The sequence below is a fragment of the Phyllostomus hastatus genome, unplaced genomic scaffold (assembly GCF_019186645.2).
Source record: "Phyllostomus hastatus isolate PE091 unplaced genomic scaffold, TTU_PhHast_1.1 phas_contig_80, whole genome shotgun sequence".
In the NCBI taxonomy this organism is placed as follows: domain Eukaryota; kingdom Metazoa; phylum Chordata; class Mammalia; order Chiroptera; family Phyllostomidae; genus Phyllostomus; species Phyllostomus hastatus.
Window position 1 is genome coordinate 41,003,821 of NW_025333960.1, and position 20,896 is coordinate 41,024,716.

The 20,896-nt window shown below is 47.8% G+C and overlaps 1 protein-coding gene and 1 pseudogene across 2 annotated transcripts in view; one reads left to right on the top strand and one right to left on the bottom strand.

The window, feature by feature from the left end:
* Window positions 1–20,896, bottom strand: part of MRO (maestro) — a 32,356-nt gene that overhangs the window by 4,085 nt on the left and 7,375 nt on the right. The window contains exons 2-6 of one of the 2 annotated variants that reach the window (XM_045850145.1): window positions 17,296–17,431; window positions 13,064–13,184; window positions 4,221–4,323; window positions 3,166–3,312; window positions 1,962–2,144 (exon numbers count right to left, since the gene is read on the bottom strand). In XM_045850145.1, coding sequence (XP_045706101.1) covers window positions 1,962–2,144; window positions 3,166–3,312; window positions 4,221–4,298 — 408 coding nt within the window. In that variant the 5' untranslated portion in view covers window positions 4,299–4,323; window positions 13,064–13,184; window positions 17,296–17,431. Of the gene's footprint in view, window positions 1–1,961; window positions 2,145–3,165; window positions 3,313–4,220; window positions 4,324–13,063; window positions 13,185–13,461; window positions 13,584–17,295; window positions 17,432–20,896 lie in introns of those variants that run through there. The other variant, XM_045850146.1, reaches the window with a different exon arrangement.
* Window positions 7,420–9,080, top strand: LOC123825976 (annotated as a pseudogene).

The following is a 20,896-nucleotide window of genomic DNA, read 5'->3' on the forward strand; positions in this document are numbered from 1 at the left end:
ATATATCCACTTCTCTCTTACAATGGCAACTTGGGGGGCGTTTTTGGAATCCTGTTCTTCTTTTTTTTTTAAAGATTTTATTTATTTATTTATTTATTTATTTTTAGAGAGGGAAGGGAGGGAGATAGAGAGAGAAACATCAATGAGTGGTTGCTGGGGGTTATGGCCTGCAACCCAGGCATGTACCCTGGCTGGGAATCGAACCTGCGACACTTTGGTTCGCAGCCTGTGCTCAATCCACTGAGCTACGCCAGCCAGGGCTTGAATCCTATTCTTCTTTATGTCTTCCCTCAGTGCAGTCCCAGTCTCTCAGTAAGATCTGTTTGATACAGTCCCATTCATTTAGTTTTGTCTTTACTTCCCTTGCCTTGGGGGTCAAAGTCATAAAATCTTCTCTAAGATGAACGGCTATAAGTTTAGTACCTATGTTTTCTTCTGTGTAACTTATTTAGATCTTATATTTAGGTCTTTGATTTTGAATTAATTTTTGTACATGGAGACAAACTGTAGTCTAGTTTCATTCTTTTGCATGTGGCTTTTCAATTCTCCCAGCACCATCTACTAAAGAGGGTTTCTTTTCTCCACTGTATGTTTTTGGCACCTTTGTCAAAAATTATTTGCCCGTATACATGTGGTTTTATGTCTGGGCTCCCAGTTCTGTTCCATTGGTCCGTGAGTGTGTTGTACTTCCAGTACCATGCTGTTCTAATTATTATTGCTCTGTAGCATAATCTGAAGTCAGGTAGTGTAATACCTGCAACTCTATTCTTTTTTTTTTTTTTCAGGATTGCTTTGACTGTTTGGGGTCTTTGTGTAACAGGGTGTAGCCAAGGCAGGGCCCCAAATAGGGATTTGTAATGGGGTCCAGAACTCGGCATCCAGGAAATATTAGAAAAAAAAATATATATATATATACAGGAGGTCCTCACCCCAACAAGTCTGAGTTGAGCGATGGGATGCAGGGAGCAGGGCCATTGAAAGTTGTTTTGCATAGCAACAGTTTTGCAGCTAACCTCTACAATGGTCGTTTAACATATCTATAACCTTTAACCGGTTTCATAGATATGTTAAACAGCTGTGGCCATGCTCTGAGCCAGGGGGATGGGAGTAGGCAACTCCTCCTCATTATAGAGCCTGCGTGAGAGCTTGGAGATGATTGGCTCCACACCACATGGCCACACCTGCCCAGATTTACTGTGGCAGCCCAGTAAAGCTGAAAGAATACGGGAATGCTGGCAGCTGTGTGTGGCCAATTGTGGGAGGAGTCAGAAATGGTGTGGCAGAGGAAGATTGGCGCTGGGATTTAAACCCGGGCATAACAGCCATGGGGCTTCTTTTTGGGACCATGTGGCTTGGGCAGAGAAGAACCACGGACTTCTTCTATTTCTTTTTCTGAGATATGGTACCCTGGACTAGGCAGAGGGGGAAGGAAGAACTGTGCATTTATGGGTATTCTGAAGGACTTTGGGATCTCAATGAAGACATTAAGTCATTACTCTTAAATTTGTATAATTCTTTAAATAAGTAATCCTGTTCCTTTTCACCAAACTCTGGCATTGAGAGACATCTTTCCCTGGCAGTGGGCAAGGTGAACCTAGTATGGGGTGGGGGACCCCCGGAGCACAAGGGTGGGTCCATTTGGTAATAGTGTATCGTTCACCTCCCCCCAGGTCTGTTCTGTAACATTTGGGGTTCCATGCAAATCTGACTTTTTTGTTTTATTCATTTTTAAAATGTCTTTGGGATTTCGATGGAGATTGCACTAAATCTATATATTGCTTGGGGTAATATGGACATTTTAAGCATTTCACCCCAATACATTTAATTTGTTAAAAAGATTTGTTAATAAAAAAATAATAATAGGCATCTTGTTCCCTGAGCACCACACCACCCAGGCTCACATGTCTAATCATGCACTCGGATTTCTGTAACCAGTGGTTTTTCTGAGCCGCCTCACTTACGTCATCTAGTAGAGTCCTGGTCTGAAGAGTGATGTCTACGAAGAAGGAGCCCAAGCCTTTCCCTTGGGTCTTGCCCAGGATGACGGTCAGCGACTTCATGCTCTCCTGGATGACGTCACAGCTCATGGGATCGTACAATCCGTGGACCAGCAGGTCTAGCACAATTTTCTTATACTTTCTCACCTGTGATCAAGATTGCAAAAGCATGAGTTTCACAAGAATTGCTCCCCATGCGTTGAAAAGCAACTCTACTTCTAATTGTCCAACCACCTAGGACTTGAACTAAGAGATTATGGTTTTCTTTGGGATCTGCCACCACAACTCCCATCAGAAGACAAGCACTTCCGTGAACCTGACCCAGGAGCCCAAGTCAGTGTTAGAGGGAGAGCAGAGAGCGATGTGGAAGCATGGCCCATCCATGGCCGGACAAGGGTAGGGGGGGTGCGTGAAGGAGGGTGGTGGGCTGGATAATCTAGGTTTCTGAGGCATACTGGGGACAAGAAGAAATGGTCACTGAAGTTGACAGATGCCAAAGGAGGAAGTGGGGGGAACATTTTTACTAAACAAGCATAAGTTATTAGAAAATAAATTGAATTTACCAAAGAGGATTACGTCCAGCTGTGCGCTAATCCTGCCAGCAACTCTATTTCCCAAAGCTGATAATACTGAGGTGTGATGACCCTAAGATGACCCCAAATGAGTCACATCCTTGTGCAGTCTCCTTCCCCAGAGGGTGGGAGGAACCGCTGACTTGCATCTAGCCTATTGAACATGACGACATTCATGGAGGTCATTCCCATGGTTACTTACATTATGTTCCCTTCTGAGCAGAGAGGCAGGGGACACTCTTCTGCTGACCTTGAAGAAGTAAGCTACCATACTGTGAGTGGGCAGCCCCTAGGAGCTAAGAGTGCCCCCTCGCCGACTGATGGCCAGCCTGGACACAAGGCCCTCGGTCCTACAGCTGGAAGGCACTGAATTCTTCCAGCAGCCATGTGAGCCAGAATGAGGACCCCGAGCTCAGGAAGGAATGTAATCTGGCCCACACCTTGACAGCAGCCTCGAGGGACCCTGAGCAGGGGACCCAGCTGTGCCGTACCTGGGCTCCTGCCAGGTCTGGGTGAGCAGTTGCACGGCAATGACGACTGGTACCTGAGGCTCCAGAGCCCAGCCCTGGGGACGGCAGGCCACCTCCCCGGCCTACCTTGTGGGGTTTCTCACGGGCTATGGTCCCCAGGCCTCTCATGGCCATGCGACGCTTTTTAGCACTGGGGTCCCGGGCCCTTTGTGCCAGGATGAAAAACACATTCCTCAGAGGCTCCCACTTCCGGAACCTCAGTTTCCATGCGACCTGGGTGGGGAGTCAAAAATGTGTTGATTTGGGAGTGTCCAGAGTCATTCCCAGCCCCAACCACCATCCCTCCCTCAAGACAGGATCCTGTGTGGCCAGCTCAACTGTACACATTCCTTCTGCACACTCTCCATCGAAAGTCACCGGATTTTTTTGTTGGGAATACAGGGTGGGGCAAAAGTAGGTTTACAGCTGTTCATTTGGAAAATAATACAAGAATTAATAAATAACAATACAACAATAAACTGTGTTTTGCATACTCACAGCAGTAAACCTACTCCCGCCCCCCATCCTGTATATTAATTTGACCTACATAGTTAATTTCCTAACTAAGACTAGGAGAAGAAATGCAGAAGAAGGACACAATTGGGCAGTGCTGTGTGGCAACCCAGAACCCTGCACGTGGAGGCCTGGTCGCCGAGAACCGCAGGGTAAGAGCTGGGTTATCTCCGCGGTGTGCTCATGCACGGGCCCTGATTCCGGAAGGCCCTGAGGTTCTGCACAGCACAGGGCATGGCCGTGTGCCCCGGGCCCAGGGCCAGATGACACAGATGCAGATAACCTCCCAGAAAAGGCCACCTCTTCGCCATCCTCAGTTATAGGGTGGGGAGCCGGAGACCGGAGCGGCAGCCCCACTTGGTGTTTGAGTGATTATTGAGTCTCATTGTTATCTCTAAGTATTCACTGCGATTCCGTCTATCTTTTCATTATGAATTTCACAGACAGCTACATTCATCCTAATTCATCTTCTTGTGATTCTATAAATACCCTGTCTGTGTTTAAAGAGCTGTCATCAGACATTGTGTAGAAGAAGGGGCTTCAGCTGAATGGATGCAGACCAGGCAAGCACCTGGGTCACAAGGTGGCTGCTGGGGAGGGACGTTCGTTGACAATATTTTGTGTCAGACCTTGGAAAAGAAAGATGTCATCCATGTCCTTTTCTTCTTGGGCTGGGTGGTGGGGATGGGAAGGGGCTGGCCCAACATTCTTCTCTGTGTTTTGTCCTTGGAGCTGAAAAAAAAACCCCGCCAAAACCAAAAAAACCATCATATGAGCCACAAATACTCATCAAAGTCTCATCATCAACCTCATCAACCACCAGCATCATCCTACAAAGCATTGTGACAAGGCAGAAATATAAAGAAACAACCTCCCCAAGGCCTGTCCTTAGGAATCTGTCACCTTGGTGAGGAGATTAAGTGGCCACATGAAAAGATAAAGAGCAATTCTGGGTGGCCCAGGAGGAATCACAGTACAGGGTCCGTGTGCCCCTGGTTTCCGGTCCATCCCACAACCTTCCTATATCAAAGTCACCAAAAAACAAACAAACAAACAAACAAAAAACAGATACTGGGTCCCACCCACAGAGAGTTGAAATAAAAAAGTAGCCTGAAAAATCCTTTAAGGCTTCCCAAGAAGATAAACTCTTTCTGCCTTTTAGAGGAGATTTTTATGTCTCTTACAATGTTAAAATGCACATATCTTTCAGTGACTCTTTCATACACAGACACGTCCTGTGCTCAAAGATATTCCTGAAGGAGAGGCAGCAAAGCTTTGCAAGGAACAGCCTAATGGCCTTTAACAGTTGTACCATAGAGAAATTACACACGTGTACAATGACTATACAACCACAGACGGCCACTTTACAGCCGTTAAAAAAGTGTTGTGCCATCTGCGTGCTAAAACGATCTCCACAGTGAATGGTGGAGTGAGAAGGACAACTCAGTGTGTAAGTGTGCCGCCATCCATACAGACACGGAGCAGGGGAGGGAAATCAGTCGGTACGTGTTTGCTTGCACATGCGCAGAACACGGAAGAGTAGCCAGGAAACTTGGACAAAAGCTGTCTCTGGGTAAGAAATCTGAGCAACTGAGGCAGAAGCGAGGCTTATTTTTTTACTACTTAAAAATTACATATATATATATATATATATATATATATATATATATATATATATATACACACACATACATATATCTATACTTAGAGTCTGTCACTCTACCAAGTGTATATACTATTTAAAATGTGTATTATCAATAAACACAGCTTGAAGAGTGATTCTGGCCTCCAGCCTAACTGCAGGCCCCTGGTAGAAACCAGCGCTTCTCAGACTTTAAGGGGCATTTGAATGGTCAGAAGGTCTTGTTAAAATGCAGATTCAAGCTCTGGCTGGTGTAGCTCAGTGGATTGAGCTTGGGCTGCGAACCAAAGCATCGCAGGTTTGATTCCCAGTCAGGGCACATGCTTGGGTTGCAGACCACGGCCCCCAGCAACCTCACATTGATGTTTTTCTCTCTGTCTCTGTCTCTCTGTCTCTCTCTCTCTTTCTCCCTCCCTTCCCCCTCTAAAAATAAATAGATAAAATCTTTTTAAAAAATGCAGATTTGGACTCAGTGGGTCTGGGGTGGGGGCCCCAGATTGTGCCTTTCTGATAAGCTCCGAGGGGACACCAAGGCAGCTGGCCCCAGGACCACACTTCGAGTGTGAGGGTGAACAGTTAAGAGCTACAAGAATCAAGAGGACGGCAGCTGCAGCAGCTGGCAGAGGCTTCCCAGGGCTCATGAGTGAGCTTTAGGGAGACACAGAGCATATTGGACACGCTGGGATTCCAGTGGGATTTGTGAACAGGATCAAACTCGGAGAGCGGTGACAGGTGAGGCTGCAGGCAGTAAAGACCTGCTGGGAAGGACTTTGACCACTCGAGTTTAGTTTCAATTGTCTTTTGTAGATAAGAGTACACCATTCATTTTTTTTCACTGGGGTAAAATCCCCACAACATACAATCAACCATATTAACAGTGTCGTATGACCACCACCTCTATTTAGTCCTAAACTTTCCACAAGGAAACCCCATACCCATTAAGAAGTTACTCCCCATTCTGCCCTCTCCCCAGCAACCATTAATCTGCTTTCTGTCTCTATGAATTTACCTGTTCTGGATATTCTTTATAAATGGAGTCATTCAACATTGTGACCTTTTATGACTGGCTTTTTTCTCATCACATAATTTTTCTGAGGTTCCTCCATGCTGGATCATGTACTGGTGCTTCATGCCTTTTCATGTCGGGGTAATATTCCATTACACGGACATACCACATTTGTTTATCCCTCTGTCTGCTGACAGGCACTTGGGTTGTTTCCATGCTCTGGTTATTGTGAGTGGTGCTGCTGTGCGCACCGGCATACAAGGATTTGTTTGGGTATCTGCTTTCAGTTCTCCGGGGTGGACACCTGGGAGAGGAGCTGCTGACTCCGATGGCGACTCTGTGTTTATCTTTTTGAGGGACCGCCAAGCTGTTCTCCACAGGGGCTGCACATTCGACATTTCCATCAGCAATGTGCAAGGATTCCAGTTTCTCTACATCACTGGAAGTTGTTATTTTCCAGGTCTTTGAACTATTGTTATATCCACTCTTGTGGGTACGAAGTGACATGTCATTGTGGGTTTGGCCTGTGCTTCCCTAACGACGAATGGCACCTTTCTGTGTGCTTGTTGGTGGCTCGTGTGCCTTTTTCAAAGAAGTGTCTGTTCAAGTCCTTTGCCCATTTTTTAGTGGATGGTTCTTCTTTTTGCTTTTGAGTTGTAGAGTTCTTTATTTCTTCTGGATAGTAGGCCATTATTAAATAGATGACCCAAAAATAGTTTTCCCTCTGTAGGTTGTCTTTTTACTTTCTTAATGTCTTTGGATACACAGTAGTTTTTAGTTTTGACGAAGTCTAATTTATCTGTTTTCAGTGTTGTCGTTCATGGTTTTAGTGGTGTATCTAGGAATCCATTGTCAAGTCCAAGATCATAAAGATTCACCCTTAGGTTTTCTTCTAGAATTTTTATAGCATTGGGTATATTTAAATTGTTGATCCATTTTGAGTCCGTTTTTGTATATGGTGTGTGGCCACCCTACTGATTATTCTTTTTTTTCATTTTTTATTTTTTTATTGTATTTTTTTATTACCATTTATCTCCTTTATACTGCCCATCTCCTCACTCACCACACTGTTGCCCATGTCCCTGAGTCCTGAGCTTATTTAAATGCAGGAAGCTGGTAGAGCGCAGCCCTGTTACACAGCCACGCTCTGGGCCTTCGGCTCTGGTTGACCTGGAGGTACATGGACATTTGGTTTGTCCACCGTCTTCGCCTCCCACCCCCCAGCTGGTTTTGGTAATGCTCTCACGGGCGGAAGACACTGAGAGGTCCATGGAGGTGCCTCTTCTCCCCCAGCCCCCAGCCCTGCTTCTCCTTCCTCCCTGGTCATCAGACCTCCTCTCGCTGCTGCAACAAGGGACCCAAATAAAACCCCAGGAGACTGCAGCCCCACCAATTCACAAGATACTTTGTTTGTTTGAGTAAAGGCATTCCCATAAGCTCTCCATTCGGCCCGTGGTTCTCATATCTGAGTGTGCACCAGAATCACCTGGGAGACTTGTTGAAACACAGATTCCCCAGAAGCCTGGATTCTGTACGTCTGGAGCAGGGCCTGAGGTTCACATTCTAACAAGCTCCCGGGTGGCCAATCCTGGGAGGCAGGGATTGCACTTTGAGAAGCAACGCATGAAGAGGATGAAACTGGTGTTGCAACACCATTTCTCTCTAGAATCAAGGCATTAAAAGTGCATACTAGAGCAAAAAACAAAACACTACAACAACAGCAACAAACCATGCATGGAGATTTCTTTCCAGGGGTTTTCTGCATGCAACCTTCTGTTTCAGTTGAACCTGCCGCTCTTCAGGCCGAATGCTCGGGATCAGAGTTGACAGGAGCCTGACAATGAACATGGAAAGTCTGAAAGAAGCAGAACTGCCCTGGCTGGTGTTGCTCAGTGGACTGAGCATTGGACTACAAACCGAAAGGTCGCTGGTTCGATTCCTGCTCAAGGCACATGCCTGGGTTGTGGGCTGGGTTCCCAGTTGGGGGCTTGCAAGAGGCAACCAGTTGATGTTTCTCTCCCACATCGATGTTTCTTTTCCTCTCTCCTTCCCTCCCTCTCTCTAAAAATAAATAAATAAGAATCTTAAAAAAAATAAAATAAAGGCAGCAGAGCTTCCTCAGGCTGAGGGCTGCTCACCAAGGAGAACACAGGCCTTGCTCTCTGTTCTGAGACATAAGAAAGTCATGCTTGAAGCTTGTCCCCCTTGGGATGACAGCAAACTTGGTCCTTTGTACACAACTCCTCTCGTAGGGTCAGCAGAGCCAAGGCTGACTTCCCCACGTCAGAAGCCAAGCACCCAGACCGTGCATCCAGGAAGAAAGAGCCTGCTGTCTCCAGCGTGGCAGCGATCTCTCCGGACTCCCCGCAGCCAGCGGCCAGGGAATATGTGGATCCCAGCATGGGGTCATTGTGCTGGAGCTGTAGGGCAAGCGCGCTCCAAAGACCTGTAAGCACTTTGCTAAGTTGGCGCATCAGGGTTACTGCAATGGCACCAAATCCCACAGAATCATCAAAGACTTCGTGATCCTGGGAAGGGACCCAACAGGAACAGGTCGAGGTGGTGCATCTATCTAGGGCAAGCAAATTGAAGATGAATTTCATCCAGACTTGAAGTTCATGGGGGCTGGAATTCCTGCAGTGACCCATGCAGGGCCAGATAGTAACGGCAGCCAGTTCTTTGGGGCCCAGCTCGCACCCAGCGGCTTGACAGCAAACACACCATTTTGGGCTGTGAGCACCAGGTGTAGGATTGGTGACTCGCGTAGCAACGATGGGAGCAAACTCCCAGGACTGCCCTGTGGACAACATGAACATCATCAAGGCATACACCTTCTTCTGAGTGGTCTTGCTGCTGTCTTAGCACCACTAGGTCTTTTGAGACAGTCCAGCAACACAGAACTCTGAACTTCCCTTTGACCTTGCAAATCATGGAGCTAAAGAAGCCCGGGGTCTTGGGTGAGTTAGAGGTGGAAGTGTATTTTAACAGGATGCTTCTTTTCGCTTCTCCCTGAGCCTGGGCTGACGGAGCATTTGCGGAAGTGCCCACACGTGCCCACACGCAGGGTCCCACTCACTGCAGACAACCCATGCAGCTCCTCCTTCCCTGCATCTGCTCGGAACAGAATGAAGCCAGCTCCGTCATTCCGCAGGGTCGCACCACACTTCTTTCTGCGAAGAGTTTTCTGCTGGCCTACACTCCAGCCTTCGGGGGCTGCTGGCCACAGAACTCAAAACCAAGTAGTGTCCGTCATCCTCCCGAACTCTGTGCACACCCCACTACACCCTCCTCTGTCTGTTCTTCCCCGGAGTGTCCGCATGTCCATGTATATTTTCCCTCTCAAAACCAGAACATCGACACTGCTGTTTCTGACACTTGGGCAGCCCACACAAAGCCACCGTGGATTTTTGCCACATGAAAAATGCACCCAACAATCAAGTTTCTTAGCAGGTGTCAAGTGGGGAATGATAATGTATCATAATCACGAAGTGGATTTGTTAGAAGGAAGCAGGAACGTTGACCATTTTTACCCCAGGAAGGAGCAGAAGTCCGTAGTGAGCATAAGGACACACTGTGAGTTCCCCTTAAAATGCAGTATCTTCATAAAGGAGAAGCACCACTGAAGTTTTTTTAAAACCTAAGACTTTAGAGAAACTAAGAGTTTATATGTTTTTTCTTCATCTTTCTGATTTATTTAGGGGAAGTGATGAAAGGAAGTTAATACCTGTGTAATACATAGCAATTTCCTACATAAAATGTCACTGACAGTCAAAGAAGAAAAAGAAGCAGCAGCCACCAAGCATCCAGCCTTGTCACTTCTTAATGGCACATCTAGAATCTAATGTCACAAAAAGCTGTCAAGCAGGACAAAGTAAAGAAGAGCTGAGTGTTCTGCAGGGCAGATTCAGCACGTGGCTAGCTCCCCACCTCCGCTAGCAAACACCTCCCCAGCTCCCCGCCTCCCGGCCTCCCCACCTTCTCACCTCCCTGCCTCCCCGCCACCCCACCTCTCCATCATAAGTTTAAATCTGATCTGGTTCCATCTCACAGGTTGCCAGGCTCATCTTGATCTTGGGCGCAGGGAGAGCATTTCTCACAGTCGCCTGGACCTCCTATTCCAGAGGCCCTGGGGTGCTTGTTATAAACTGCAGGCCCGGCCCATAACGATTGGATTTGAATCACAGGAAGCTCAGGGCCTGCACAATGCACGTTTTTACAAGGTGCCCAGTGATGCTACACACATGCTGGTGTCTGGAACCTCGGCCCTGGAAATGGAGTAACCGCAGAACTGGAACACTCCATTAACCCGAGGCCAGGCAAGGGGGGCAGGGGGCGGGGTCAGAGGAGCAGCTCCGCCTACCCAGGGTAAGCCAGGGCAGAGCACCAGGGCCTTTGCAGAGAACAAGGGATTGAAGGCATGTGTTTGTGAAGCACAGTGAATTTCACTTTCAAAATAAAACGAAAATTACATTGAGCTGTACAGACATGATTTATACACTCTTCTTGGATGCTATTCTTAAATAAAAAGTTTCCTTTAAAAAAATCAAACAAAATGGCTTCTGGTCCAGATGGTGGAGTCGGTAAATGAAGTTCTTACATCTTCCCCAAACCACATCAAAGTTACAACTAAACTACAGAACAACCATCATTTAGAGCAGCCTGGAATCTAGTTGAACTGAAGCCGTACAACTAAGGATGTAAGTGTCCCGTGAAAAGCAAGAGGTCCCAGCCCCACACCAGGGTCCCCAGCCCAAGGTCCCAGTGCCGGGAAGAGAAGTCCATACAACATCTGGCTGTAAAAACCAGAGGGGACTGTGACTGAGTGAGACCGAGGCTTCTGGAGTCCGGATATTCCTCTTAAAGGGCCAGCACATAGACTTACTCAGACTCGCTTGCTCTGAGCCCCAGCATTGGGGCAGCAGCTCGAAAGGCACTAGGGACCTACGGGGAGGAACTAAATTGTCCGGTTTCAGGGAGAGAGCCACAGGGGCAGCTTTCTCCCAGAAGGAAATGCTGGTAGATGCCATTGTTCCTCTGCTGAGCCCTCCTCCACAGAGCTGGCAGGTGGGCGCCATATCTGAGACTCCATCAACCTGGCTCACACTGTTCACCCAACCCTGGAGATTCCCTGAGGCCCTGGCCCCCACAACTTTGCCTCTTTCCAGTGGCTTTTCCATTCAAATAGCCCATTTTGGCTCATGATTCAAACTTTCCTAAGGTACACTATAAAGGTCAAAATTACAAAACACTTTGATCTTATCTGTAAAAGGAGGGGAAGAAACCATGCAATTACTAACAATCCTGTCAACTCTGAACATATTGATGGTGACAATAATGATATTTATTGCACGATTTGTCGCACATTTGTATATGCTGAGTACTATATTTAGCATTTTGCATACACTGCAGGAGAAGCTGCTTTTGCTGACCTCTGCTTAACCAACGAGCCAGGTTCCAGGCCCCCTGTGAATGGAACCAAAAAGTTTTGTGGTGGACAGTACTCACTCCCAACTTCTACTGCACTCATCCTTATATGCGTAGCTTACTAGGAATCAGGTTATGACAGCTGGGCTTGTTATTGTAACTGTGAAATTTAAATGCTACAGAAACTCATGAAATATGTGCATACAAAGAAAGTTGTTTCTATGAAAGCAAGGTGGAATGTTTTGGAAAGATTCACCAATGGGATGCTGTTAAAAAAATTGCTATATAATGAGGTATGGACACTAAAAGTTTTGCAAAAGTTTTAATAATCTGGAATGATTATTGAAATTAGAATGATTTTGCAGAAAGTGATTTTATCAGCGTCTTCCCAGATGTCTTTACATTCTCATGACACTGAAAGAAACCAGAACTTATAAATGCAATATTATGTGTGTGGCTTATGCAAAAAGGACAACTCAGAACACACCAATGAGTGGATTCATATGCAAAGAAGAGGCTATGTTCCTGCATTAAACATTGGGAAATTCTGCCCTGGCTGGTGAGGCTCAGTGGGTTGAGTGCTGGCCTAGGAACCACAGGGGCACTGGTTTGGTTCCCAGTCACGGCACGTGCCTGGGTTGTGGGCCAGGTCCCCAGTGTGGGGCATGCAAGAGGCAACCACACATTGATGTTTCTCTCCTCCCTTCCCCTCTGTCTAAAAATAAACAAATAAACTATTTTTTAAAAAAGATTGGGAAATTCTATCTTTTAAGGTAAAATAAATTGAGGTATCATCTCTTATCATTCTCTCCTTTAACCAACTTCTTTCATGAATGCTCTAAAATCCAGTCTCGATCTCTGAAATGTGAGGCCTTTTCTGTACGCCATTTAATTTTCACGATGACCTTGAGGAGTAGGTGTAATGCTGCCCACTTCAGAGAAGGGTAGTGGGGGCTTTGAGCAGCATTAACAACTCACCCAAAGTCAAATAGCTAGTGGTGGCAGAGCGAAGCCCCAGAATCGATCCTTGCCGTCACTGCGTTCTAAGTCGTGGTGAGCTCTTAGTGCGTCCAGTGTGCCGACCCCCTACCACACACTCCAGTTTGCAGCATCGGTGTCTTCCCTTCAGTCCCCTCCATCCTAGAGCGCTGTGCTGACTTACTACAATGACCTACAGTCCGTGTATTGATCATAGGCAGATTGGTAACGATCGGGTTAGAAGAGCGTGTGAAAAGAAACAAAGGGTGGGGAAGGCTGCATGGTCAACATCGCCCACTTCAGTTTCACACACGGAATGTCAACGCGCTCTGCTATCAGTGACCAGAATGACAGTCCTGAGAGGGTTGGGGAGCCCCAGTGGACCGGAGCCCCGTCCTGCCGCAGTCTCAGCTGCCCCTTACCTGCGGCTGTCACGTGGGGAGGTGCCGGCGTGGGCAGGTGGGGTGCTGGTCCTGGGGGCCGCTGTTCCTGGGGTGGTGGCCAGATGAGATGACTCGGCTCAATTTTCCTAGCCCTGCATTCCTAACACAGAAAAAGAGAAATGAGAAGGTGAAGCAGGGTCTGTTCAGGACAACAGGTCGCCACAGGGTGTTGGAAAGTAAAGGGGAAAAAAAATCAAAGTTTAGCTGGTGTTGGGATGGGGGGAGGAATTGCCATGTGATACCAACAAGGTTGTTCTAGGTGGACACAGCCGTCCCTTGTGCCCTTTACTTCTCCAAGCCTGTGCTGAAGTGTTTTCCCTCCGCCCCCTTGCTGTGTTTCCCCCCACATTCTTCCCCTCGTCCCGGGGCTCACCCACTTTTTCTAAAGAATGGACGGCAATTCCGAGGCTCTTCCCCAAACGGCTCTGCCCAGTACCGTTCCCCCGTGCCGCCACTAGATGGCGGCATCACTCAATGGACGGGTTCCAGGCAGCCTGGGCACAAAGCCGCCGCTGGGCCGCTTTCTTCCTTAATCCTGTTAGAGCAGCATCTAATCTAAGGATGGGACACTGTGTTCCCGGGCCAGGCGGCCTCTTTGTGGCTGATTGGAGCACCGACAACTAGAGCTTTAACTCTCGATGCCCCTTGCTGCTCACAAACACAGGACTGGAAAGGACGCATTTAAACTCTCAACAATGTGAATGAGTTATTGGTAAAACAAATCAAACCAAAAAACCTGAACTTAGGTCATGGTACGTGCAGAATTTGGGAGCATCCCTCTGCCCCATCATTCCTCCTTCTCTGGATGTTCCCACAATGTGCACAAATCCATTTATCAATTATTATCTATTGTCTGGCCCTGTTTGGGATAAAGGGGGCAGTATGTCCTAAAAGGATAAAAAATTACACTTTCAAAGCTCTAGAGTATGTTGTTGTGCTAACAGATAATATTTATTAAATATTTCTATGTGCCAAACATTGGAATAAATATTACATAGACTACCTTCTTTGATTCCTACATCAAACCCGAGGTAAGCACTCTTATTATGACTCCATTTTAAGGATGGGGAAACCGAGACCCACAGGCCATGCATTTTGCCACCAGCAGAGTCAGAACCCATCCATGGGCTGGCCAACGTCAGAGCTCAGACCCCTAGCCACAGTGCCACACAGGGGCAAGTTTGGGAAACCCAACCAGGTAACACGTGCATCGGGAGGGAAGGCTGGAGGAAAAAAGTGGACAGAAAGAAAACTAATGCTCCAGCGAAAACAAGAATGAGGAAGAAAAAATGCCCCTTTGGACTGGGCCCACAAGGCTGCCCCACCCCCGCCCGACCTCTGTGAATGCAATTTCAACAGCGAGGGACAAAGGAAGCTAGCAAACCCAAGGGGCTGAGTCGAAAGAGGAAATTGAGATGTCTTGCTGCGAAAGGAAAGCAATAAATAGAGGCGAAGAGGCAGCAAGGTCAAGCAAAGGCACTTGGGTTTTCTCGTGCGCTTTCTCAGACAGAACGCAGCTGGGGCCTGTTAGAAACCCCCTTGAAGGGAAACCTGAGCTGTGGTGGGGCAAGCAGTGAGGAGTGAAGCAGGGAGAGGCCAAGGGCGGGACCAAGGGGCTGAGAAAGGGTTCGCTCTGGAGAGGAAGAAGGCTGCTTCCGTCCTTTCTGTCTGCAGCCGGCAGACAGACAGACGCAGAGACGGAGTCGTGTCAACAGAAACTGAGAAAGATGAGCAAGGCATCAAATTAGCCTTTATCTTTTCAGCAAAACCAGAGGTGGATTTTCTGCCAAGAGTGGGAGTAACACATTCACAATGAATCACCCCTTGTGTCTGAAGCTTCTTTATAGTCTGGTGTTGAGGCATTTGACAGAAAAATAGTCTTTTTCTCCGTTGCCGAATGGGAAAACTAAAGTACAAACAAGCCTTCCTGTGTTGCTTAAAGCCACAAAGAAAAGCAGGGGCAGAACCAGAACTGGTACTTGGAAGCCTCTCTGACCCGACTTCACCTCAATTAAACACTTCCCAGGAAGGCCATGGACGGAGCTAACGGCCCAGAGACGCCCAGGCACCACACAAACTCGGGAATCATCCAAACCAGGACCTGACGGCTCAGAGAACAAAACCTCTTCTAATGTAGCCTCAGGGAGTTCTTCTGGGAATTAGAGGGGAGTTCCTTGGATGACGCAATTGCAACATATTGACCTACAGATGACATGACACCCTTCGACACACCGCAATTATGCATTCGATTGTTTAACAACTCTTTTCATCTTCAATTAGCATTTTCTTTCGGTCAGAAATACAGGGTGGCTGATGCAACTGGAAAAGTCAGGAAGGGAGATGATTTCATTTACATTCCTTGTGAAAGTGGCAGAAGTCAACCAATCAATGATTCACTTTCAATTTAGACTTGGGAGAGAAAGACAAATGACAGTCACCCGTGAAAATGGTTTCTCTCCTGTGTTAGAATTGTCAGAAGGCCCTCCTTCCGTGATCCTGCATCGTCTCATTGGGGAACTTGTCGAAAAGGGATGGTTTTAGTTTCTCCCTCCAATCTTCGTTCAGGGTATACCCCCAGCCAGGCCACACCCTCTCTTGATCTTTACTTCCAAAACAAAATAAAATCAGTGCCTCCTCAGCCACAAATTAGGAGTGCCAGCCTCTCGCTCATTCGTTCTTCATTCTTTCAGTGTTTATTGAGATCCAGGTTTCAACAAGACAGAGTGCTTGTCAGCTGGGACCACACTCGGGCCCTGCCCCCTGCAGAACTGGCCAGGACAGGTGTTGAAACGTGGTCTCGTGTGTCCGTAGGGATGGACAAGTGCCACAGAGAGGAGCTGACAGAGGGTCAGGGCAACAGGTGGTCCACCAGGGAAGGAAAGAGCACCTGTACCTGGGCTTTTCAAAGACAGCTCGGCAGGGAGAGATGGAGACAGAAGGTGCTCGAGGAGGCAGGCATGGGACAGCTGCGGGGCCCAGCCGATGACCTGTGAGCCAGGCAACCTGAGGCTCCCTGAGTTCTCCCACCAGCCGCCTGTGCTGCGGACGGCAGAGCGCAGGGCTGCCTGCTGCGAGCTGACATCCCTGTTTGTTCCCCACTCCACTACACATCTGGCTGGTTTCCACAGAAAAGCAATGGTCTTTTCCCTCAAGTCTTTGCAGGAAGTAGATGCCATGTGGAGAAGCACCTGGTGTATCTCTTAGTTCCAGACACCCCCTGGCAGGGGGAAGGAGGAGCCTCCTGGGGCCCCGCCTCCTGATGCCCAGATGCGATGGGGGAGCAGACGGAAAGCTCTCCAGTTCTGCCAGCTCTCTGAACAAAAAGCTGCTCTCGGCCCTGTCCTTGTCCAGCCCTCCTTCTGGCTGTCCTGCCTTCCATATTCTCCAGACTTTACTCCTTGACTGTCATGATTAGCACCAGAATGCAAGAATGAGCTCGAGTTCTCTCACATGCAGAGCCTGGAACGATCTCTGAGAGCGGTTTGCTACTCACTTGACCCAGAAAACCCCACAAGTCAAGAGGTTCAAATCTCCACATTTACTTTATGAACATCCGCGACACTGCCCAGTCCACCAGAGACAGGCAGAGCTGAAAAGCCACCAAGTCCCTGAAAGATGTCACTTTACAGAAGCAGTGCCTGACGTTCTACCCTTATTACAGAGCTGGAAGCCCCAGGCAAACAGTGGGGCAGGACCCAAGGGGGACAGCCCCCATAGAGTGCAGAGTCATTGCTGCACCCGTTTAAAATGCAGAGAAATGCTGTGCGTCAGAGTTTAGGCGTCAGCTCTTCGGTCTTAGCTCATCCAGGTGAACAAAGCCCCTGGGACGCGCCTGCAGACTGATAGAGGTCATGGTCGGATTAACCCCTAACATGAACCCCTCCTGCCACATTGAAATAGGTGGTCCTTTCTGAACAAGAGCAGTTTGCTGCCCAGAAGGAAAAGATATCCCCCCAAGAAACTGAAGAAACAAAAGCATATGGCTTAGGAATAAAATCAGCATAAAATAAGTGCAAATAAACACCTTTCCTACCTGAGACGTTAATTACTCTCAAGCCATCACCAACACCGGCACTTCCAAAAAAATAGTCATAAAGTTAGGTGAACATGTTCAGCCCGACTGGTTAAAGCTATAGCAACCAACAAACTGCGTGGAACTGCAAGGTTGAAAAGAACTCGGATGAACCCCGGCGTGCTGCGGGCTTTCTTACCTGGGCCGAGCCGAGAGGAGGGCGGCCCGCTGGCCCCAGGCTCAGAACACATCCTGCAGGAAGGCACGAGTGACCAGCCCCGGGAACGGCACTGTCCTTTAAACGCGCTGGGGAGGGTGGCAAGCTGCATGTTGCCCTTGAAGATGAAACATAGAGCAGATTAGTTTCATCACAAGAGGGAAACACAGAACAAGACTGTTCCTGGCTATCTGTCCCTGATAATTGCTGCAGATACATTACACACACCAGGCGGTGTTGCCAACTTGAAAGGTTCTCACGTTACTTTCCTGATGCTGCAGCGCCCGTGGAGGCAGCTGCACGTGCTCTGTGGTGGCAGAGAATCGGATCAGCCCCCCAGGCACGGCCTTGTGTCACTTCGTCCCTGCTTCTGACACCCCAAAGCATTCTCACGCTGCTTGGTCACCTCCCATGCCTCTCCGACGGGCAGGGAGTCTGGGGCGGGGGGACAGGAGCACAGGAGACTGGGCGCTGCTTCCTCTCCTGCTTTGACCAGCTGGAGTCCTTCTGTGGGCTCTGCCGCTTGCTCTAATGGCCACCCGTGTGCCCCACGGCCTTCCTTTCTCTTACCCCTCTCTCTTTTCTCACCTTGTTCTCACCTCCGCCCCTCTCCCCCACCATCCTCGTCTCTGCTTAAGTTTGTGGTGGACGTTACCTAGCACGTGCCTTCCCCTGGACCTAACCTGCAGCATCCCACCGAGAGACACACGTCTTTGTGCCTCCCACAGCCTGCGCGACTGTGCGGGTTGGCCCCAGGTAACTTATGAACACACGTGAAGGGCTGCATCCAGATAAACGTAGTAAGGTGCTCACTGAAACACTGTTGGCCACAGTAAAACCGTGTTGGGAATGTCCAGCAGCCGAGGACAGGTTAGATGAATAAATTGGGGTACCCTCACACAACGAGTACCAGGGAGCATGATAAAAAGAATACAGTAGATATGCTGATACAAAGGGATGTTCAAGGTATATAATTAAGTGGAAAAAGCAGGGTTTAAAGGAGAATATATTATCATTCAATGCATGTAAATTTTTTTAAAGAAATATATGCTAAGATAGCCAATTTTATTTTCTGAAAAGAATCTCAAGCAATCATTAAAAGGAGTTTCCCTTGAGGAGAGTAATTGGATGAGGAAGAAAGCTTTTAGTTCAAATGTATACATTTATGTGTTGTTTGAATTTTCTACCAAAAGCATTTATTGCTTTCCATTTAAAAAACCAACAGGGATTACTGGAATACACAGCTAGAGGTCTTTGTTTTTCTTACACTTTTAAGCATAAAAAAAAAATCAGAGAAGTGTTTTTAATTGCTGTGTACATCCCCCCCAGAATATATTTTAAAAATAGATTCAAGAATGCTTTGTTTGCTTGTTTTGTTTTGCTGTACAGCAATGGGGCTGAGGAGGGGAAGAGGGGGGTGGGGTGGGGCGTGAAGCAGAGAGGCCGAGTCCTCGCCACCTCTGTTCTCTGGGGCACTTTTACCTCTCCGTTCTCGCTTCTGAAACCAAGTGCTAACTCTATGCATCTACTGGACAACGAATACATTTAATTCTGAAACAGGAGTGTCGTCAGCCTCACTTTCTTTTGTTAATGCGCTCCTGTTTGAGTGGGGAGTCAGCGCCCCCAGAGTGCTGCCTTCCTTTTAAAAGCCAGGGACCAGTCAGAAAGCTACCAACTGTGTGGCTCCTTCGTTTGAGGGGTCTGGGGGTGGGGGGCGACAGCACAGAGGAAAGAGGGTAGCTGGCGTTCCCTCTTTGATTTTGGTCCCGAGAGAACAGAGAATTCCAGCTTTCCATTGTTTCTGAAATTTAAACCTCTGTAAGAATAAAAGTAAAGCTGAATTCCTTATTACAAATTTTGTGCGAATAATTTATTTCCCCGAATGAACACTTTTTAGGCTATAGATACATTATTCAAAAAAAAAAAGATGGTGAAAAGATTTTTCTTGGATGAGGAGAAATGACATTTAATATACTTAAGTAGCATAGCAACCCCAAATCTAGCAATAGAGTGACTTTTATATCTTTTTTTTTAAAGTAACTATTTGTATTTCTTTAAAAAAAATCCCTTCAGGAAGGGATGTAGGAGGAGAGTATTCTAAAAGTTATGAATTTTACAGAATGTTTTGTTCCTCGGGGTTTCACAGTGTGAATCAGGCATTTGTTCTAGGGTCAAGGGTACCGGACCCTGATTTTGACTACAAGTCGTACACATTTGGATTGGGTCCCGTGGATCCCGTTCTGCTGCACGTTGCAAATAGGTGTTAAATAGTGAATTCATTTCTGGGCAAGGTCTTCTCTGAAGCTGTTAACGTAACAAACGCTCTTTTATACCTTGCCGAGTTTTCTGTTTGGTGACTGATTACTTAGAGCCCCACTATTTATTTGCTGACCGCATTTGCCTGGCTTGCCCTGACCAGGTCATTAAATAAATATTCACTCATTCAATAAACATTTATTGCATCTGCTCAGTGCCAGGCTCTTTGCCCAGGGCTAGGGCGTCGGGGATATAAAGATAAAAGTGCAGATAAAAACTACTGGCTTCCTGCCTCCGGGAAGATCTCGAGTTCCTGTGCCCAGCGCCTACACGTTCACTCTGTGCGGTCAGGGCCAGGGCCAGGGCCAGGGCTAACGGAAGACCAGAGGGACACCGTTTCAGGAGACGCCATCGGGGGGCGTGCCACGTGGGTGGGCCCTGGGAGTGAGGGTCTCCGGACACGCTGAGCAACAAGGCCCCTAGCTCCGCCCTCCCCTGGCCCCGAGTGCGGCAGTTTTCACAGCAGGCAGAGCAAGATCGTTCTGCGTCATTTCACAAGAGACAAAACAGAGACTCGGAGAGACTTAATTAAGAATACGTGGACATCACGTGGCAGAAGCCGGCCCTCAGCCTAAAACAATGGCTCCCACTTCTTTAGTGATTCTATGTGCATTAGTCTCAGAGAAGCAGAACCGTGTGTGTGTGTGTGTGTGTGTGTGTGTGTAGAGAGAGAGAGAGTTAGAGACTTATTTATTTTAAGGAACTGGCTCACAATGGAGGAGGCTGGTGATTTCAAAATCTGATGGGCTTGCTGGCAGACTGGAGGCTGAGGGGAGAGTTGAAACCCAAAGGCAGTCTCCCAGCAGAATTCCTGCTGGCTTAGGGGAAGTCAGTCCTTGTTCTGTGATGCAGGGTTGTCAAACTCATTTGCACGGGGGGCCACGCCAGCCTCGGGGTTGCCTTCAAAGGGCCGAATGTAATTTTAGGACTGTGTAAATGTATCTACTCCTTAACAGTTAAGTGAGATTGCTCGGCGCTGCTGCTGGGTAGAAACAAGGTGCCGGGCCGGATAAACAAGGTGGAGGGCCGGATTCGGCCAGTGTGTCTTGTGTTTGCCACCTGTGTATTATGGCCTTCAACTGATTGAGTGAGGCCCACCAAACATTTTGGAGGGCAATTAGCCTTACTCCAAGTGCACCCATTTGAGGTTTAATCTTACACAAACAAACAAACAAATAAATAATAAACATCCAGGATAGTGTTTGACCAAACAGCTGGGCACCACGGCCCAGCCAAGCTGATGCATAAAATGAGCCCTCGCAGTATC